The sequence below is a fragment of the Carcharodon carcharias genome, chromosome 9 (assembly GCF_017639515.1).
Source record: "Carcharodon carcharias isolate sCarCar2 chromosome 9, sCarCar2.pri, whole genome shotgun sequence".
Taxonomy (NCBI): domain Eukaryota; kingdom Metazoa; phylum Chordata; class Chondrichthyes; order Lamniformes; family Lamnidae; genus Carcharodon; species Carcharodon carcharias.
Window position 1 is genome coordinate 120,819,400 of NC_054475.1, and position 22,782 is coordinate 120,842,181.

The 22,782-nt window shown below is 39.0% G+C and overlaps 1 protein-coding gene across 2 annotated transcripts in view; it reads right to left on the reverse strand.

Annotated features, from left to right (window-relative positions):
• The window catches only part of LOC121282621 (succinate--CoA ligase [ADP-forming] subunit beta, mitochondrial-like), a 115,891-nt gene that overhangs the window by 83,868 nt on the left and 9,241 nt on the right, over positions 1-22,782 (reverse strand). For both annotated transcript variants that reach the window (XM_041196402.1, XM_041196401.1), the window contains exon 3: positions 21,480-21,579. In XM_041196402.1, coding sequence (XP_041052336.1) covers positions 21,480-21,579 — 100 coding nt within the window. The remainder of the gene's footprint in view (positions 1-21,479; positions 21,580-22,782) is intronic.

The window sequence follows — 22,782 nt, forward strand, 5'->3', positions numbered from 1 at the left end:
AAAATGCATCACCCCACACTTCTCCGCCCACTCAACCAAACAATTGATATTACTCTGGAGTCCACAACCATCCTCTTCACTATCAACTACACAGCTAATTTTTGGATCATCAGCAAATTTCCAATCATACCTCCCACATTTAAGTCCAAATCATTTTTATATATCATAAGCAGCAAGGGTTCCAATATGTGGAATGCCACTGGAAACTGCTTTCCACTCGCAAAAACATCCGTTGATCATTATCCTTTGTTTCTGTCACTGATCCAATTTTCAATCCAATCCGCCACATTTCTGTGTATTCTATGGGTTTTTACTTTTCTGACCAGTCTGCCATCTGGGACTGTGTCAAATGTCTTACTAAAATCTATGTAGACCACATCCACTGTGTCACGAAGAGATACCAAAGTCTATAATGTTATTGGAAATTATTTTAAAATAGAGTTCTAGTGGGGTGTGTGTCTGAGAGTATCTTAATTGGATTAAAACCAGCTAGTCTGGGAACTTTGGTGTATAGTAGTTTTGAGATGGTAATTAGATAAACGGAAGGAGGGTAGAAGGTAAAGTGTAAATTTGCATTTGTTAAAAGAAACTATTCAAGACTGCAGGTGAAATCTTACATCTAGCTAGAAGGCGCCAAGCGTTTTATTACTAATAAAACTGATAGGATGAAAAGATGTTATTGTTAGAAGAGGTAAAGTTAAAAGCCTAGTGATACAATGGAAAATTTATATTCAAAGAGAAGGATACGTATAACGGAGAAAGGAGATTGTGTGTAAGGCAGAGGCATTTTAAGATCCAACAAGTGTGAGAAGCATCCAGCCTGTAAACCTCAAGTCTGTCTGCAAGGATCCAGAGCTGAAAGAAACTCATTTTGAATGCGACAGTCCAGGGTGTGCTTTGCCAGAGGTCTGTTAAATCTATGAGTTTTACTGTTGCCTTAACAGGGGTGTAACCAAGAGTCAGATTAATTAGGGGATTTTTGTAGTTATTATAGTAGTAATTTTGTAGACATATGTATGTGTTTACAATCTTTCTTGTATTAAATGTTCAATTTAGTTTTATAAAAACACCTCTTGAGACCCGGCGGTCTTATTACCACTGAATTCAAAGTGTATCTAGAAACATACAAATTGCAAAATGGGTTATGACAGTTGTTTTAAGTTTCCCTCTGGGATTTGAACAACTCAGCCTTTACCATCAGCTGTGTCATAGTAACTGCACTACCCTCATCAATCCTCCTTGTTATTTCCTCAAAAAATTCAATTAACTTAGTAAGACACAAACTTCCCCTAACAAAACTATACTGACTATCCCTGATCAATCTGTGCCTAAGTGACAGTTTACCTGGATCTCAAAATTGATTCTAATGATTTGCCCACCACAGAAGTCAGACTGACTGGCCTATAATTATTTAGCCTAACCCTCACCCCTTTTTAAACAATGGTACACCATTCGCAGACCTCCAATCCCCTGGTAACTCGTCTGTATCTAGTGAGGATTGAAAAATGATCCTCAGGGCATCCGCTATTTCCTCCCTGGCTTCCTTTAACAGCCTGAGATAGAATCCATCCGGCTCTGGTGATTTATCCACCTACAAGGATGTCAGTCCCTACAGTACTTCCTTTCTCATTATGCTTATTATATCTAATGTTTCACGCTCCTCCTCATTAGCTAGAATGTCTGCATCATCCCTCTTCTTCGTGAAGACAGGGACAAAGTACCCATTAAGAATCCTACCAATGTCTTCTGCATCAATGCATAAGTTACCGTGCACATCCCTGATAGGCCTGACCCTTTCCTTAGCTCTCCTTAGACTCTTGCTCTTTCTGTACTGATAAAACATCTTTGGATTTTCCTTGATTTTACCTGCCAATATTCTTTCCTATACTCTTTGCTTTCCTGATTTTCATTTTTACTTCACCCCTATCTTTGCTATACTCCTCTAGGTTTCCTAACACTTTTTTTAATGACTTTCATAAGCTTTCTTTTTCTGCTCTATCTTACCCTGTATGCTTCTAGATAACCAGGGTGCTCTAGATTTGGCACTACCACTCTTTTTCATGATGGGGACTTATCCAGTGCTATTTTAAATTATGCTTAAGTTTTTCACATTCAAGAAGATCCACCACCTGTTCTCTCAGTTTAGATTACGATAGCTCTTCTCCTTGGCCTGACCAGCTATGTATTTTCTAAAGTAACAGTTTGACAACATTTATTGTTATTACTAGTGACTGTAATTGACTTGAGAACACGCTCAAAATGCTTCAAATGAAACACAAAAGTGTTGAAAATAAGAAGACTCCAGGTAACTACCAATCTTGCCCCCTCACTTGGAAGGTTGTTTGATTTGGAAAGATCCATTTGTTTTATTCTGGATAGGATCAAATCACTTACAGTCTTTGGCTCAAGCAACTCAGTCAATCAGCGTGTACTGAGGCATAAACAGTGATTGCACATGCATATTTGAAAATGGTGACTACAAACCAGCAAAGGGGAAAAATAAATCAATTAGGGGGAGGGAGGATAAGGAATGGCTAAAGGTAATAAACAAAGAGAGAGAAAAAACACACACATTAACAGCACAGCAAGTAGAGAGAATTATGCGCATTACTGTAAGATGCTTAACCCTGGTACCTAAGCAAGAATTTTGATTCATGTCAACACCATGGTTTCAATCCCACCTCTACAGCAATAGTCTTTTATTTCAATAATTATAGAAAATGCAACAGAGACTGCATTTTTTGCATTAAATATTCCAAAAGGTTCACACAATTTGTCATCTAGCAGCCCTGTTATTAAAAAGAACCAAACAAGAAATTATTAAAATATCAACATCATAAGGTTGCTATGGCATAGAATAAGGCCATTTATCTCAGAGTCCATGTAGAACAATGTCACATAACCCTCAATTCTAACAGCAAAATTCAAGGTTAAAACTGAAACCTAAATAGAAACAACAGAATAATAGCACTACTAACATAAAGTACCTGCCTTTGTTATCACTGTAAATAGAACGCTGATCTTTGAGTGACAAAGCATCAGCTACAGGAATGAAATAGATTCAAGTAATTTTGTAGTCAACATGTGTTAAAAATAACACCAGGACGGTATGATATCAATTTTAATCCATCTATTGTACACACAAAATGAACTTTAATAATTCTCACTTATATGTAGCAAATTTCATCTCCATCCAAAAGGAATTTATTTTAAAAATCTAATTTTACAGAAACTAGTTTGAAATTTCCCTGGGGTAGTTTTAATTGCCATGTGTTTTATTCAATTAGTGTTAATTTCAAGTGCTACAAAATTTTAGCATTGTAGGAAAAGAAAAACATAAAAGTAATGTACAATAACTGCTAACAGTAGAGGCAATTTCCCAGTCAAATACTTCCACTATTTGACAATTTTAAAATATACAGTAGTATAGTGGCAATATTAGCATTTTTCAGGACTAGTATATAATCAGGATTGGTAATCTACCAGTCTAAATCTACAAATTAAAATGTTACCATGGCCATTTCAGAATTTCATTTTCTTTTAAATCTGGAAATAAAAAGCTGGTGGTATGATGTGGCAGGTGATGTGTGCCAGGCAGACCAAATCCACAAGGGAAACTTGGCCACGCTATCAGAACGGTTTTGCAATTTGTATTTATTACAAGAAGATTTAGGCACTGAATTCAGAAATAATCAGCCCAATAACACCTTTAGAGATTTTAAAAACTAAACTAAAACATTTATTAACAAAAGAAAAGATTTCAAGCACATATTTAAGATTAAAGTTACTGAATATTATAACAAATCCCAAAATTCCTAATTAACCTGGCTCCCAACTACACACCTCCTTTATGGCAACAATCCAAAATAGATTTTTAAAATTTAAATAACAAGCCAGCACATTTAACACAGCACCCACTCGACAATGGAATTCCAAAGGCTTTTCTCCAACTTTAGTTACTGGACACAGCAGACTTTTGCAAACATGGCTGGAGGCTTCCCCAAGTCTGTCTTACACACTCCTTTTTGTTCTTATATAAGCCCCCAACATCACCTTCCTTCCTTCTTTATATGTGTTTCTCTCTTTTTAATCTGTAAATTCTATTGTTCTATATGTCTTTGGAAATATGCTTTTCCCATAATAAAAAATCTTTCATGTTGCCAGTATGGTCAGTACCTTTTGGGAAAATGAACATAATAACCTTGCCCTATTTATCTGTTAGTTGTAAAAATCTACCATCCCTTTGAAATCCAAACAACTCCACTTGGCTAAAAAAATGCAACTTTCCTTCGCACCCTACAGGCTAAGACCTCATCCATGTTTACTCTTTAACATTTCAAATGCCTTTTACTCCTAACTTCTTTTGATAATTTCAAACTTGCAGCCTATCTGACTCTAATTTAATTAAATCACACAGACAGAACCATCTATACGCACACCCATAAACCTACTTCACAATAAACCACAATAATACTATGAAACTTATTATAGTTTCGTGACACTAGTCTTGGTAAGCATGGCCATAAAGATATTGGATTGTCATAAAATAGCATACTGTTTCACAAAGACCCTTTAACGAAGGAACCCTGCCATCCTTATCCAGTCTCACCTATATGTAACTGCACTCCCACCTCAATGTGCGACTGCCCTTTGAAATGATCAATCAATTGTATCAAACAGCTAAGCACCTTCACCACACAGATTAAGCAAGCAAAAGGCAGCAGCTAACCATCGCCACCTTCTCAGAGCAGCTAGGGATGGGTAATAAATGTGAAAGCAGAACACACCTAAGGAACCTAGTGATGTCAAATTATTAAAATAATTTATTTTACTTCGCTGGTATAATCAATAAAGAAATCCCTGACTAGGTTATGCAAATCAAAGGCCATTATTACAAGAGTAGTGCATTTTATGTGAAAAAACACGATTTTTCTTTATAGATAAAAAGGACATTGAGCCAAAGAAAGAAATATTAGGGGAGGTGACTAATATTTAAAAAAGTCTTAAAGGGCATCAGAGAGATTGAGAGATTTAAGAAGAGAACTCCAGAGCTTAAGGCCCAGACAGCTAGAAGAATGGCCACCAATGATGGAGCGAAGATGGTGGTGGCACACAACAGCTCAGAATCAGAGGAACAGGAGAGTTGTGTGGCATTCCACAAACAGCAGGAAACAGGGTATCTGATTCCCGTGATCTGCACTGTACTTGGGAGTAGCATGTTTCATTGCTGAATGCAGCTCCACTGCTGTTCAATATCACTATCTGCCAGTAAATGGGTAAGATAATAGAATACTATTCAACTGTAAGCATTTGTTACATCCCCACCCAGTGGGAAAACTAGATATTACAGCATCCTAAAGGCTGAGCTGAAACTGGTAGGAAAAAACTTTAAATTTATGCTTGAAATCTGAAAAAAACCAGAAAATGTTGGAAATGCTCAGCAGGTCTGGCAGCATCTGTGGAAAGAGAAACAGCTAATATTTCAGGTTGATGGCCTTTCATCAGAACTCTTGAATTCACCGCTACTTCTTCTCCAGGAATGCCAACCTTGAAAAAGTTCCGTTCTTATCTTTGATATCCATTTCCATTTGTCTTTCTTATCTTCTTTAAATTAAATTTGATAAAGTTTAAGTCCCAAGGTACCACTCCAGACAACCTATAAACTTCAAACTTTAAAACCCAACAGTCTTCCCAGCAGAAACAAAAATAAAAATACCTGGAAAAACTCAGCAGGTCTGACAGGATCTGCGGAGAGGAACACAGTTAACATTTCGAGTCCGTATGACTCTTCAACAGAACTAAGGAAAAATAGTCTTCCCAGCAGCCTAGTTTCTAAAATCTCCATCCAATGTCACATTAAGCCCAACAAAGGAAAATAGATCACTGACTTGATCCTCAGTCTGTGCAGTGTTAGGTGCTGCAGTTGCTTAACACATTCAGGCTGCATGTGAGCTGGGGGGGTGGGTGGCGGCAGGTGGTTGGGGCAAGGGAAGCAGGGAGTGAGAGGAAGGAACTCAGGCTGGGTCCTCACACGTTGCTAATATTGGCACCCAGTGAAGGGAACACACAAAGAGGTGTCAATTTTGGACAGTATTGGACTCAGCAGTGATACCTCTGTAGTGTCACCTATGAAATCTTACCCCAATATGATTCTGTACCTTCAAGAGAAGATGAGCAAAATTTGAAGGGTCAAAAAAATGACACAGCTTTCTTCCCTATATTAAAACAAATCTCTCCAGCACTCAGACAATAGCGGTCAGAGTTCTATGTGTATGATAGAAAGATGAAAGCACACTCGCTGCTGAAAAAGGTTTTTACTCATGTCACCGTTGCTTCTCTTGCCAATCACCTTAAGTCTGTTTCCTCTGGATCTCAGCCCTTCCACCAATGGGAAGTTTCTCCCAATCTACTCTGTGCAGACCCCTCATGATTTTGAGCACGTGTATCAAATCTTCTCTCAACCTACTCTTTTCCACGTAGAACAGCCTCAACTTCAACAATCTATCTACGTAACTGAAGTTCCTCATCCCTGGAACCATTCTCGTGAATCTTTTCTGCACTCTCTCTAATGCTTTCACATCCTTTCAGAAATGTGGCACCCAGAAGTGGACACAATACTCCAGCTGAGGCTGAACCAGTGTCTTATCTAAGTTTATCATAACTTCCTCGCTTTTGTACTCTATGTCCCTATTTATAAAGCTCAGGATCCCTTGTACTTTATTAACTGTGCTCTCAACTACCCTACCTTCAATGATTTATGTACATATACACAATTGTCCCTCTGCTCCTGCACCCCGTTTAGAATTGTACCCATTATTTAATATTGGTTTTCTCTGCATTCCTCATACCAAAATGAATCACTTCACACTTTTCTATATTAAATTTAATCTGCCACTTGCCTGCCAACCTATGTTCCTTTGAAGATCTACACTATCCTCCACCCAGTTTCCAACATTTCCAAGTTTCGTATCACCTGCAAATTTTCAACATGTGCCCTGTACACCCACGTCTAGGTCAATAATATATATCAAGAAAAGCAGGGGCCCTAACACCAACCCCTGGGAAGCCCTGTGTAGAACGTTTCCTCCATTCAAAAAAACAACCAAAATCTATGGGCAGGATTTTACCGTCGGTGAGCAGGGGTGGGGCACGCTCGCCAACGAGTAAAATGACACGGGATGACATCAGGCAGAACTCCTGATGTCACCCCGCCCCCATTTAAATTTTCAGGAAGGCGGGGGGGCAGCAAAATCAGCTGTGCACCCGCCAACCTGTCAATGGCCAACTGAGGCCTTTGACAGGATCAATTAAGCAGGTAAAGGACCTGCCCGTCCAACCGTAAGGTTGGCGGGCAGGCCGGGAGCCCCGGCGGCAACTAGAAAAAACATGAAACCTCATCCACCGGCGGGATGAGGTTTCATGTCCGGTTTTTAAAATTTTAATAAAGTTGTTATGGAAATTATGAACATGTCCCAAATCATGTGACTTGTCATATGAGGGGACATGGAAGGGAATTTTTTTTTTCTATTTTTAATATTGTTGAAAGTAGAGGCAATCTCCCTGAGGCAGCACCTAGCCTCAGGGAGATGAGTGTGCTCCTTTGTGCACATGTGCGAAAGAGCGCACTCTCAATTTTAGGGATTCCCCCCTGCCCGCACAGGGAGCGCAAAGCGCTTCCCCGTGGAGGTCACGCTGGGCGGGCCAATTAAGGTGCCACGGCTCCGATCGGGGGGAAAATTCTGCCCTATGTTTCCTGTCAATCAGTCAATTTTGTATCTATGCTGCTAATGTCTTCTTATTCCATGAGTGCTAATTTTGCTCACAAGTCTGTTACGTGGCACTTTCTCAAATGCTTTTGGAAGTTCACGTACACTACACTACCCTCATTCACCCTCTGTTACCTCATCAAAAAACTCAGGTTAGTTAAACATGATTTGCTTTTAAGAAATCCATACTGGTTTGCCTTAGTGAATTCACATTTGTCCAAGTGACTGTTAATTTTGTCCCAGGACAATTGTTTCCAAAAGCTTCAGCACCGCCAAGGTAAACTGACTGTCCTGTAGTTGCTTGGATTATCCTTAGAGACTTTTTGAATAAGGGTGTAACATTTGCAATTATGCAGTCCTCTGGCACCACCCTTGTATCTAAGGAAAACTGCAAAATTATGGTCAGTTCCTCTGCATTTTTCACCCTTTCTTCCCACGGTGATCTTGAATGCATCACATCCGGTCCTGGTGCCTTAGTAACTAAGAACAGCCAGCTTTCTAATACCTCCTTTATCAGTTTTTAACCCATCCAGTGTCTCAACAACCTCCTCTTTCATGAATGACTTGGGGACATCTTCTTCCTTGATAAAGACAGATGCAAAGTACCATTTAATACCTCAGCAATGCACCCCACCAATCCCAACCCCCCCAAACCCTCCCTCCCCCACGTGAATCATGTTTTGGTCCATAATCATCCCCACTCTTCCTTTTACCATTCTTTTACTATTTAATTGTCTTTAGAAGACTTTTAGACTCTTGCTGCCAGTCTCTTCTCAGACTGCCTCTTTGCTTCTCCTATTTGTTTTTTCACAGCCCCTCTGCAATTTCTTTATTGAGTCTGGTTCTCAGTTGTATTCTCCACCTGACATCTGTCATATTTACCTTGTCAGCTTTATAATACACACTATCTTTTCTGTCATCCAGGGAGCTCTAATTTTGCTTGCCCTGCCTTTCCACATTGTGGGAATGTACCTTGACTTTACCCAAACTATCTCCTCCCAAAAGGCACCCCATTGACCCGATACAGCTTTGCCTGTCAATTCTGATTCCAATTTATCTGGGCCAGATCCATTCACACCCCAATGAAGTTGGCCCTTCCCTAATTAATTATTCTTACTCTGCATTGCTCCTTGCCTATTTCCATAGCCAACTTAAACCTTATACTATGATAAATGTTGCTCCACTGATACTTGATCCATTTGACCCACTTCATTCCCCAGAACCAGATCCAGTAATGCCTCCTTCCTCATTGGGCTGGAAACATACTGATATATAAAATTCTCCTGGACATACTCTTGTCCCTCTCTTCCCATTACACCATTACTATCCTAATCTATATAAGGATAATTAAAGTCCCCATTATAACTACTCTATAATTCTTGCACTTTTCTGTAATTTCTTTGTAAATTTGTTCCTCAATACCTTTTCTACTAGCTGGTGACCTATAGGCTACACCCAGCAATGTAATGGCAACTCAGTTGTTTCTCAGCTCTAACCAAACAGATTTTGTTCTTTATCCATCTGGGACATCCTCTTTCTCCACATCACTGAAATGCTCTCCTTAATCAACACTGCTACCCGTCCTCCTTTTTTTCTTTCCCTGTCTTTTCTAAACACCTTGCATCCTGGAATATTTAGTATCTAGTCCTGCTCTTTATTGTGCCAAGTCTCTGTTCTCACCATCATATTTCCACGTGACTATCTGTGCCTGAAACTCACCAACCTTACTAACCACACTCCGTGCATTCACATACAAGCACAGTAAACCTAATTAAGACCTCATTACATTCCTTCTTAACTCCATCCCACCTAATGCCTTACTAGTTCCTACTTGTGTTATCTGTCTCTCCCAATTCTTTGTGCGCCTGGGTTTTCCTCTCTAATATTAATTCCTGGTTCCCTCACCCCTGCCAATTTAGTTTAAACTATCCCAAATAGCATTAGCAAATCACCCTACAAAGAAATTGGTCCCAACTCTGTTCAGGTGCAACCAGTCTGGTCTGTACAGTTGCCACCTTCCCCAGGACTGGTCCCAATGCCCCAGGAAATTAAAGCGCTGCCTTCTGCACCATCCTTCTAGCCACGCATTCATGTGCTCTATCCTCCTGCTTCTATACTCACTTGTGCATGGTACCGAGAATAATCTGGAGATTACTACCTGCGAAGTCCTGCTTGCTAGTTTCCTTCCCAGCTCCCTAAACTCTGTCTGCAGGACCACATCCCTCTCTCTAACTTTGTTTGTTGATACCGGTATCAACAAACACCCATCATCTTTTCTCCCTCCCAGCTCAGAGTGCATTACACCACTCAGTAATAACCTTGACCCTGACAGCAGTGAGACAACGTATCATGCTGCATTCATATTTGCAGACACAGAATTGCTTGTTTGTTCCCTTAACTATCAAAATCCCTACCTTTACTGCTTTTCCAATCTTCCTCCTGCCCTTCTGTACAACTGAGTCAACCGTGGCACCATGGACTTGGTTCTGGCTGCACTTCCCAAAAGAACCACCACTCTAATATTCAGAACTGAATACAGGTTGGAGAGTGAGATGCACACAGGAGATTCCTGCCCTATCTGCCTGGTCTTTCTTGACTGCTGGCCGGTCATTCGTTCTGTCTGCATTCCCTTAAGTTGTGGAGTGATCACATCCATAAACATGCTATTCACAAAGCTCTCAACCTCACAGATATGTCACAATGATGCCATCTGCTGCTCAAGCTTCAAAACCCAGAGCTCAAGCTGCTGCAGCTGATGACACTTCCAGTACATATAGTTACCCAGTATACGAGAAGCATTCCGCAGTTCCCACATGAAACAGGATGTGTAATCCATGACACCAAGCTGTCCTGTTATGCCTCTTATTTTTAAATTATTAAACCTACGACTTAAATAAATAAAGACTTGCCAGCCAGTCATCAATGAGCTGCTTTTCCTATGTTAACATCACTTTAGTATATAGGGAAGTTAAATGAAATGGTTTTACTTAACTCTTAGCATCTAAAGCTTTTATAATTTTCAGAAAAATTCAGATTTCTTTAGTTTTACTATTCCCTATTATTTAATTTTAGCTTGACCCCTAGATCTGATTGATTAATTGAGCACTGATTTCAATTACAAAAATTATCAAATCGGCTTTAATTTTCAGTTTTCATACTAATTAATCTATCAAGCCTTGACTTGTAATAGAATAGTTCAGGTTAAATCAAAATCTTACCAGAATACTCACCCTAGCCTACTTCCTGTTTCCCCATGCTCTTCGATGGTTGTGAATCATTCGACTGTTGTGTCTGTGCCAGCTCTTTGCAAGGGCAACTCATCTAGTCCCACTCCACTGTTCTTTCCTCATGGCCCTGCAAATTTTCTCTCTTCAGGTGCTTATCCAGCTTCCTTTTGAGAGTAATGATTGAATCTGTCTCCACCACACTGACAGTTCATTCCAGATACTAACAACTCGCTACATAAAAATATTTTTCTTCATGTTGCCGTTGGTTCTTTTAAAAATCTTCTTAAATCAGTGTCCTCTGGTTCTCAAACCTTAGTCCAATGGCAATAGTTCCTCTCTGCCTAATCTGTCTAGACCCCTCATGTATTTGAAGACATCTCTCAACCATCCTTCTCTAAGTGCAAGAGCCCCCGCTTATTCAATCTGTCGATACAAGTGAATTTCCTCATCTGGAACCATTCTTGTAAATCTTTTCCTCACTCTTTCTAAATCCTTCAGAAACAAGCTTATCTTGTTGTTTAGAAAGCCTGGCAACAATTCACACTTTCAGGAAATGGAAAGTGAAGTGAGAGAAAACTAGTAAGGAAAACAAATTAATCACAAACATTGTAGCTTTTCTTTAAGAACCCCAAGTTTATATTACAGATGTTCAAAGACTGTACACATTCATTTTTTGAAGAAACTGTATTCTGCAAGCTCTCACAGATGAAAAAACAAAGTTAAAAAAACTAATTTTGTTTTGACTTGTAAAACTCACATGAATTACAAGTAACAATCTAAGACGTGCTCAGTAGTTCCCATTAAGAATCCTCTAGTTACAGAGGATATTTAATGTTACACCTGAAGGGTTCACATTAATGAGACTGTGAAATTATTACCATACTGACTTTATTTGACAGGAGGTCATAAGAAATTTTTCAAAACTATACTAGGCTGTTCAGTGTTATAAATAGCTCACATTCTATCCTTTATCAAGTTTTTGATACATAATGTAAAGAAATTGTAAACATTAAACAAGTCACACAACTCACTTCTAAGAAGTGATTCAGAGGCCACATTAGAGACCCATATGGCACATATGTTTTACTAAAAAGTCATCAGTTTAGAATTATATTAGTCACGCAAATCTAAAGATACATCAAGATTTTGATTTCTGCTAAGTCTTGGCAAACCTATCACAGAATTGGATTAGGTTTGCTGAAGACATTAGCCTCGATGTGCAGGACAACACTAGTGGTCCTGACTGAGGACAAATTTGAAATGGTGAATTTTAATGACTGCAAAAAGAACAAAAGTGCATCATACCTCTACATTAACACTAGTTTGGTTAATGACAATGCTGTTGAGTAACTGAAGTTTGCCCAGTTTTTGGCCATGCATGCGATAGCTACCAATCATATACAGACAGTTAAAGGCTTTAGTTTTAGTAGGTAAAGCACATATAAATTTCCTAAACATGGTTCCCGACTTCAGATGAAGTTCATTCCCTCCTTTAGAACTCTTTCCAGGTCTTTTTACCAGCCTCCTAACTCCTGCAGGTCTGGCAGCATCTGTAACTCTTTCGAGTACAAACCCGTTTCCATCTGTTTCAGATGAAGTTACATTGTTTCATAGTTTGCCATTGTGAGATTTGAACTCTTGATCTCAGGGTTACAAACCCAGTACCATAACCACTTGGCTATTTAGGCCAAGCTTAGAACTCTTTCCAGGTCAACTTGCGCATCACTGGAATTTAATAATGCTTTATGACTTTTAGTAATTAGCCTATTGCGTGCACATTACTACTTTGAAAAGTAAATTAAAGCAATCAGACATTCAATGATGACTTATTGAAAATTAAGCTTAAGAGCACCAAATGGCTGGTTTTTGAAATGTCACATTAAAGCTGGGCAATAATCATTCCCTTTATCAATTATGTTAACAAGGAGTATTAGATCATCTAGGCCAAAACAAAATGACTTCATATAAACTCCACCAGTAATTATCAGTTTTCAGAAGAATACGTGGTACTATAATGAAGATTCTGCATTCAGCAGAGATTTTTCAAACGGACCACTTGTTCAGTCTTTTCTGCCACCAAGAGGCATTTCAGGGAGTTACCAAATACAGCTGAAATTCTGATGCTACAATCAAAAACATTAAACATCCCTGATCAGTTGACCTAATCGGAGGGTTCAGCCATCTGTTTGATGAAGCTTAGATAGACATTACACATACGACAGCCATTTGGAGATTGAATGGCTTTTATCAGAATAAATTTACACCTTTGGTGTTAAAGGACATAAGATTGAAGTGGCACTACAACTGGTTCATAGAAGACCCTAGATAATGGAACAAATAAGCTTCTCAGAGAGAAAAGAGCAGGGGCAAATACAGACAGTGGGGGCACGGGGTGGGGGGGGGGGGGTGATAAAACAGAAGCCAAATTACAACTTTGTGTTAAGAAGGAGTGTAATGTCATCGTCGTACTGAACCACACAGGGAAATTTCAAGGTCAGTGCCAAGCTTGTGCTGCAACACCGCCAAGGCTGGGGTACTACTATCAACTTCAAGGAAAATTAGCCAGAATTCTCACTTTGGATCAGTATCCCAGCAATTCCTGTTGGAAAGTGCACATTTACGAATGTTTGCTAAGGACAGGTCACACAGGTTTTAAGTCTGCTCGAGATATTCTGTTAGGTTCATTCTCAACAGTCCCTCCCATAAGTGGATCTCATGTTCTTTACAATCAGGTGTTTCTTTTTATTCTCAAGCTCTAGGCCTACAATAGTATGATGACTTAATATTGTAAACAACGTATATTTTTATTTTTTGGGCTGTGACTTTAGGATTGGACTGTGGCTTTAGAGGGCTGCAGTTTTAGGAAGGATGTTCTCTGAAGCAGGAAGAGATGATCTACAATGTTGCTATTCCTTAGAATAGTTAACCGTAGTAAGGAGAAGGATCCCAACCTGCCAAGAGGAAGGACCTAAAAAAACTTCTCTCTCTCCTGTGTTTTTGGCAAAACTCCAATAATTCTGCCATAGCAATTAGCTGGCAATCCTGCACATATCTGTATCCAGTATTTTTTCAAGAAATCACTAGTAGGGACGTTAAAAGTAGGTTTTCAACTAGTAAACTACAGACTGGAAGTGCTGAAACATCACCTTACGTCAGCAGTACAGGTCTTCAAACAATTTGGAAGACTTCAAGCAAAATCATCTCATCTAACCCTGTATGCCGGTTTGGTGCTATCAAACTGTTTTTATATTCCTCACCCTAAAAATCCTAGTTTTGTGTGTCCTGTGTGTGTGTGTGTTGTTGTGTGTTGTGTATAGGGGTTAAAAGGGGTAGAGTACGTTATAGAGTTAAGAGCTAGCAGTTCATATTTCTTTCTTTTGTTATTGGTTAAAAACAATTTGTTTAATAAACAGTTGTCTACTTGTTAAGTTTACAAGCCTGGCGCTCGTATTCTGTTAATCTAAATTAAGTTAAATTATACAGTTAGGTAAAATTGGGACAATTTGGTGGTCTGATTAAACTTTTCACATTTCTTACGGCTTGGGGAGCATACAGCGCACTATCCCCAGTGAGTGGTGACAATATTGTAACAATGAAAACTCTCATTATGCAAACTATAACTTGCATGTGTGACACTTTAATAGGTGGACTGATTGAAACTTTAGTGTGATCAGGCCAAATGTAAATCAACAAGCTGGCTTATTTTACAATAAGTGAACCGGCAGAGTGACATTTATGCTAAATAAGACCATGCTTTGAGAAGTAATACAGAAAATCAGCCAAAGAAAATATCATAGCAACACTAACTGCTAGCCGGCTGAACAGCCAATTTTCTGGTAAGACATAACACATGGTGAGTGTATGCTTAGAAGCAACAGGTGACTTTGGATCTACGGTTCCCAAAGCTTTCCACTGGAAATTTTCCTCACCTTACGTAAGGGGTTATTGTAAACTAATTGATAGGGGTTGATTGCCATGGATAGTTAACAATTCTATTATTCTTGTATGATGCCACTATCAAAATGGTAGAAGAAAAATTAGATGGACCTCAAGAACTGATAGATGAGAAAGGATCATGTTCCTATGACAAAAAGAATGGGAAATCATTTAAAGAATCATTTTCTTTAGATTTCATGCATCTAAAAATCTAAGGAGAAATAGGCACTCCAAGTTTAGGCTATGAATATTTTTTTCTATGTCCTAGCTTCAAAAATTGATAATTTAAATTTGTCCATCCCAAATAGGTAATAATGAACGATGAGGTGAGTCTGTTGTTACCAGCCATCCCAGGGACCATGTCTAATTGATTATTCTTCACAGGTGACCCAATACAAAATATTGGCAGACTATCCTGTCCTCATGCAACATGTACAAACACATGTACAAACGCATTTTTCAGGAGTAACTGGATAATGAAACAAAATAGGGATTAACTGTCTATCTTTCCAACTAAGGTGGATGGAGGCAGGTAAATTCTTGGTGGAAAGTGTTTTGATTTGATAAAACAGGAAAGAAAGGAAGGATCCCTAATTAAAGGCATATTTTGCAAAAGCAAGACCTACTATTCAAATTTGAAGCTATCCCTGATTTTCTTCTTACTGTAAAACTCAGCAATTACATTTGATAGAATGCTACATAATAGATTGCCAGCAAAGTTCAAGCTCATGGAATAAAATGGACAGTGGCCACATGGATACAAAATTGGCTAATTACAGTAGTGGTGGACAGTTGTTTTGCAGACAGGATGAAGGTGGATCATATTGGGACCACTGCTTTTCTTGACTTCACGAGGGCACAGAAGGGCTGGTGGAATGGATGGGCACGTGGCAGATGAAATTTATTCCAGAGAAATGCAAAGTGATACATTTTAGTAGGAAAAACAAGAAGAGGCAATATAAAATAAAAGGGTTAAATTCTAAAAGGGGTGCAAGAACAGAGAGACATGGAGATATGTACACAGGTGGCAGGGCAGGTTAAGAAAGCAGTTAGTAAGGCATACAGGCCCTGGGCTTTATAAATAGAGGAAGAAAGTACAAAAGTAAGTGCTTCAGGCTCAACTGGAGTAGTGTGCCGAATTCTGGGCTCCATTCTTTAGAAAGGATGTGAAAGCTTTAGAAAAGATTTCTGAGAATGGTTCCAGGGATGAGGGACTTCAGTTACAAGTACAGAGTGGAGAAGCTGGGGTTATTCTTCTTAGAGGAGATTGGGAGGAGATTTAATATAGGTTTCAAGATTACAACGAATCTAGACAGCAGATAGAGAGAAACTGTTCCCATTGCTGTAAAGGTAGAAAACCAGAGGACATATTATTTTATTCCTTAACATGTCATAAAATCATAGCAACATAAGAATAGTAATGGCACAAAAGTAGATCATTCAGCCTCTTGAGCCCCTGCCTACTTTCTGCAAGAGCAGAGAATCACTTAAGGTAATTCATAAAAGAACCAGAGGTGATATGAGGAAAAACTTTTTAAGCTGTGAGTTATGATGATCTGAAATGTACTGCCTGAAAGGATGGTGGCTGCAGATTTAATCATGGCTTTCAAAAGAATATTAGATAATGAGCTGAAGGGAAAAAAATTGCAGTGCTACAGGGAAAGGGCAGGCTGCAGGACAAGCTGAGTTGCTCTTGCAGAGAGTAGGCAGGGGCTCAAGAGGCTGAACGATCTCCTTTTATGCCATTACTATTCTTATGTTGCTATGATTTTATGACATGTTAAGGAATAAAATAATAGCTGTGATCAACATTTATAAATATAAATGATATCAAACAAAATGAATGCTTGCGTTCATACTTCTCTGAAGCATTGCAGTACATGCACAATTAAATCAGTTCAATTAAAGCAGAAGTGTCATCACAGAATAGAGCAGTCTCAGTCCTGTTCCTATAGAGATCCACAGCACAAAACTGCTCATAATTTGACATGATATTGGTAATCTCATTGGTGATATAGGAAGAAGAAAACAAATGCAGAAATAAGAGTCCTTCTTACAGTGGGGCTATGGTGCAATACTCAAATAGACCAAAGAGCCATACCCTGTATCAAAGTGCTTCAACCCCTGATCAGAGAATAGTTTATGCTGACACCAAATACCTGGCATTTGAAGCATTCTATTCCCAAGTACTATTATTCCTCATACAAAAAAGATTTTTCTGGTGTAACTAGAAATCTCTATGTGAAACCCTTGAGAAACAGACCTCACATGAAAGTAGATATCCTTCCATTAGCCAGCCCCTTTAAATAAACCACACATTTAGAAAGTATATTTTCTGTGGTTATTTTGCCAATACAACAACTGAACGAGTCCATACCATCCAATGCACTGTTTACATTCATTCCATAAAGAAATATGCTTTGAAGTTTTTACAAGACTTCCCCAATGCAATGTGGATCATTTAATTAATCAAACATAATTAAAATAGTCAGCTACACTTAAAAGAGCTAAACATTGCCAGGTACCTTGTCAAAAAGTAACAGTTTGTAATTCTGATGCTCTTCCTACTCATCTAGGCTAGTTGTTTTAGTAGGCAGATTCCTAGCTGCTTGCTATGTCATAGGCCTCAGATCTGTTCAGAGATGAATGTCTTATCGAGTCAGAGAAGGAACCTGAAGTTCGTAATACATGTTGCATCATCTTAGATAGTGTTAGGAAACTTCCTGCCTTCTGTGATGGAGTTGGCAACAAATGGTGATTGGTTAAGAAGGTTCAAGGATTTAAGATAGACAGATACCATGAAGATAGGTGTCTAATATAACCACCAATTCAAGTCAATGATAATTGCTCAAGAATAACTGCCATCATCAACATTCACATTTAATAGAAAGAACCCTCTGTGTGCTTGCAAGTTTTAATAATATTTTTTCAATTAATTAAACATACTTGTGCTGATTTGTCAATTTAAAGCACTTTTTAATCTTGTCCTCTTTAGTGTTTTTCCCTTCTTCCTTTCATCCCTTGGAAATACTGGCCCTTACCCACATTTTTGGATTATACCATTTAGTAAGGCTTATAAATGGTTTAATTTGCATGAAGCTGCATAGCTTCTGCAACAATAACAAATGCACACCTCAATGTCATTCCTGGAAACCACAGCCCCAGACTGCTTTTGCATCGAGTCCTACTCACCTAACTCATAATTAGGATTGGAGAACCTTGTGCGCAATCACTGCACCTGATTCACAGCATTCTGATTTTTCTGCCCATTGCCTTTAATAGTTGGAGGGAAAAAACACAATTGTCAAATCAGCAGGCTGCCCCTAATGCTAGATGGAGACCTAATGTGAACCGGTTGCGATATCTTGGCTAGTTTACTCAAAATTCAAACTCACCCAAATTTTGACAGCCACAAGACAAAGTAACTGAATATCAACATATATTTTCAAACTACTTGCATCAGTCCTCACCATGTCAAACTCAATTGTTACTTCTATTCTGAAAGCAATTAAATTCTTTAGGAACTCAAAATTATTTCCAGGATCATTTAAAAAATAAACTTATTCAGTGAATATGTTACAAAATCAAACTACATGGCATCATTATTTTAAGTCTAATTGCAATGGAAAACTGGCTTCACTGCATGAAAGTGGCAATCGCAATTGATTTCAATAGGGAGCAAGTTATGATAGTTATCATTTGACTGTTTTTGGTGAGGGTAATGGTGGAGTAGTACAAAAGTCTCAGAAAAATTGAGGGCCACAATTAATGGCACAAGTCGCTCAGTTCATAACTTCTTCTTTACTTTGCATTGTTCAAGGGTCCCTGTGACTTAGATGCCACAAGTTCCCAGGCAAATATGGGTCTTTATAATCTTTGAAGTATAAACAGTAGAAAGTCTCAACTTCCTACATTTTACATAAGGATTTGTGTGTGCAAAAAAGCCAAATGATTCCCTGCTGACTCTCCTGGAACAGCCTCAGCAAGTTATTGCTATTTAGTACTAGGGTTCAATTATATTCATACAACACATATTAGTAGGCCACAAAATTGGTTATCTGGTTAAAATTTAAATAGGTCTCACAGGACTTTTCCACATTAAGTCTTTCCAAATATACATTTGATATAACTTCAGGACAAACTTTGGCAGACCAGGTATGAAACAATTTTAATAAATTTGTTGCAATACTTCAGGTTCATTAAATTTTTAACTACATTGTCTGAATTAGGCAAATAAAAACTTTTATTTACCAAGACAAAGTTATGTGATGTTAGTTGTCTTTCATTCCAATTCTTCAGAACAACTCAATACGGGCATTGGGCTTCAGTAACTAAGACTCACCACTTTACCATTAAGGTCATTCCTTTGATCTACCAGGCCTTAATGCCAACATCGTTGAAAGAACAGACATGTTGCCGAAGCTTTTCGTCTTGCACTCATCACAACAAAATAATGCTAAATTTCAAAGGGAGCAACAACTTATACTGCATGAGAGAAGGGGGCTGATTGATTCACAAGTCTACTCTGATTGGTCGAGCCGTTACCATAGAGAATGCACCAGGTAACTACTGTCCCCTATGCTTTTGTTTAATTCAAAAAAGGAGCAATGCCTGAATATGTTCCTTTTTCCGGCAGTGGACAGGTCCCTGTGTATGTATTTATGTAGCTTCCAACCCATTGCTTTATGCTGAAAATAAAGATGACTAACATTGCTAATTGCTTCTCTCATGTCATGCGTGTTTTTTTCTTTTCTGGACCTAATCTTTAACTAAAGATAACCTATAAAAGTCCATTTAACAAAGCATTTTCTCATGTAATTTTATCAACAAAGAATTGAAATCAAATTAAATCATGGCTCTCCCAGGAAGTATCCCTCCCACCATTTACTGCATTTACAAAGTACATATTTGAAATTAATGACAGTCAACATGTAACTTAAGCAGTGTATGACAGAGAGGAACACCATGTTCAAGGTCAATCATCTGGGGTTTCTACAGGAATAAACGGCTGATACACAATGCATACATTAATTAATGTAACAAAATTTAAATCATAATAACATTATAAAGAAAACATTCAATCATCACATGCACTGCCTGCCACACCCAAGTCAAAAATGTTTCTAAGTTTTTTTCTACTTTAAGTATGTGCTGCAAGTGTTGTCCAATCATAGGATCACATCTAATGCTAGACATTATGTTCTGAGTTTTGCAAGCGTGGGCTGGTTGAGTACATTCAGTGCTCTGCAAACAGCTGAAGGGACGTGCCGTTTGATACAATCCACAGTCATAGGGACGTACAGTCTACGTATCTGGCATTACACTGGCACTGAAATTCATACGCCGCATTATACTTTATGTGGTAGGCAGAAGATTTTTTTTGGCTTGATGGCAGCATCCTGATAGTGGAAATTACCACTCTTGGTGCTACTGCATGGTAATAGTGTGAAATAACTGGCTTCAACCAATGCTGAAATTTTTGAGCAACCCTTACCCTTCCAGGGTAATATGAGGTAGTCTGGACACTTCTCAAGTCTGAAGTTGACGACCTTAGGCCCATTCATGAGTATGTGCAATACACAGTGGGCTGCATCTTCCGGTCGGCGAGCAGGGGGCAGGGCCCACTTGTCAACACGGGGTGGTCGAGCATGCGTCCCGACGGAACCCCCGCATTATTTAGATTTTCAGTTCAATGGGGGCGCAGCTGACTCAGCTGCGCGCACGCCGAACTGTCAACAGCCACTTAAGGCCTTTAAAAAAGTAATTAAGCCAACTAATGGACCTGCCTGTCCAACCTTAAGGTTGGCGGACAGGCGAAGAGCCCAGGCAGCCTTCAGAAAAAACATGAAGCCTCATCCATGGGTGGGATGAGGTTTCATGAGGGATTTAAAATGTTTATAAAATGTTGAAACAAAAGAAATGGACATGTCTCAGCTCATGTGACAGTGTTACATGAGGGGACATGTCAGGAATTTTTTTTGTACCCTTCCAAAAATTTTCACAACTTCCACTGATCTCCGAGGCGGCACTTTGCACTCCCGGCCCAGGGAATCCCATCCCCCTGCCCGCACAGGGAGCACACAGTGCTTCCGAGTGGATGTCACGCTGGGCACGCCTTAATTGGCCCGCCCACATAAAATAGGGGCACTGATTGGGGATCTACCCGCCCGCGCCCGATACCACACATCCCTCCCCCGATGGGGGGAAAATGTTGCCCAATGAGCAAAGATCTGATCAGCGTAGCCATTATCCCGCAAGGCAGCTCTGATGCACTCTATTTTGGCATCAAACCTGCACATTGAGCAAATGGCTCAGGCCCCATTTATGAGATTGCTGGTAAAGCCAATCTTAGTGAGTGGAGCTGAAGGAATCCCAATGCATATATTGACCAGTGAAGGTAAGCTTATGGTAGACAGTAGTAGGAAACCCATTAGTGGATTTCTCAACTAGCACATCAAGGAAAGGGAGTTTAGCAATATATCTCGATGTACCAGAAGGTAGAAATGAGATCACTGAAAGGCAAATAAGGATAAGCAATGACTAGACTTACGAATAAACGATTTTCACTCCTCCCTTTAAACCACCTTCAAATTCTCCTTTGCCTCGACCACCAGCAAGAACCTGAGCTTTTACGACTACATCTTTCGACCCTATTGGAACAAAATTTTAAATTATTCAAAAAGTTCTGTAAGCACAAACATTTTTTTCTGGGGGTGTTGGGGAAGAGGAGGAGAGAGGAAGCGGAAAACCAATCCATAATCAGGATTTGTTTACTTTTGATACATCTCATGTGCAAACACGTGAAATCAATCATTCATGCACTCCAAAGCTGATGAAACAGGATATCATAGAAATGTGAGTGGCATTTTAAATTAAATGCACACTAAGTATGACACAATTATAGAAAGAAAAGAATGAATTTGCATTTATATAGCACTTTCACAACCCCAGGATATTCCAAAACACTGCAATCAATGAAGCACATTTGAAGTGCACTCATTATTGTAGGAAACATGACAACAAATTTTTACATAACAAGACTCCACAAACAATGAGTGAGATAAACAACCAGATAAACCAAACTTCAGAATGTCAGTTGAGGGAAATGTATTGGCCAGACGATGGGTGAACCTCCTACCACCTGACCTTCGAATAGAGCCATGAAACTTTCATGACTACCCAAGAGAGCTGATGGGACCACGGTTTAAGGTTTTATCTGGAAGACAATCCTTCACCTGAAAAGATATTTTTAACCCATTATTCTATGCTGAAAATAAAGATGACTATCATTGCTAACTGTTTCTCTCATGCCATGCGTGGATTTTCTTTTCTGGGCCTAATCTATACCTATAAAGATAACCTATAAAAGTCCATTTAACAAAGCGTTTCCTCATGTAATCTTATCAGCAAAGAACTGAAATCAAATTAAACCATGGCTCTCCCAGGAAGTATCCCTCCCACCATTTACTGCATTTACAAAGTCCATATTCGAAATTAATGACCAGCCAACATGTAACTTAAGCGCACATATGGACAGAGAAAAACACCACACTCAAGGTCAATGATCTGGGGTTTCCACAGTAAAAAAACTGCTGATACTCAAGGCATGCATTAATTAATATAGCAAAATTTAAATCATAATAACATTACAAAGAAAACACTCAATCGTCACAAGCACTGCCTGCTAAGTCAAAAATTAAGTTTTTTCTTCTTTAAGTATGAACTGCAAAGATTCTTATCTCTCTAAATTCAAGAATGAACATGTGTTTCGCTCTATCTTTCCCCACTTTACGTGAACTATAGCCAAGTGATCAATTCCCTGTATCCACTAGTATTACATTTAAACCAGCTAT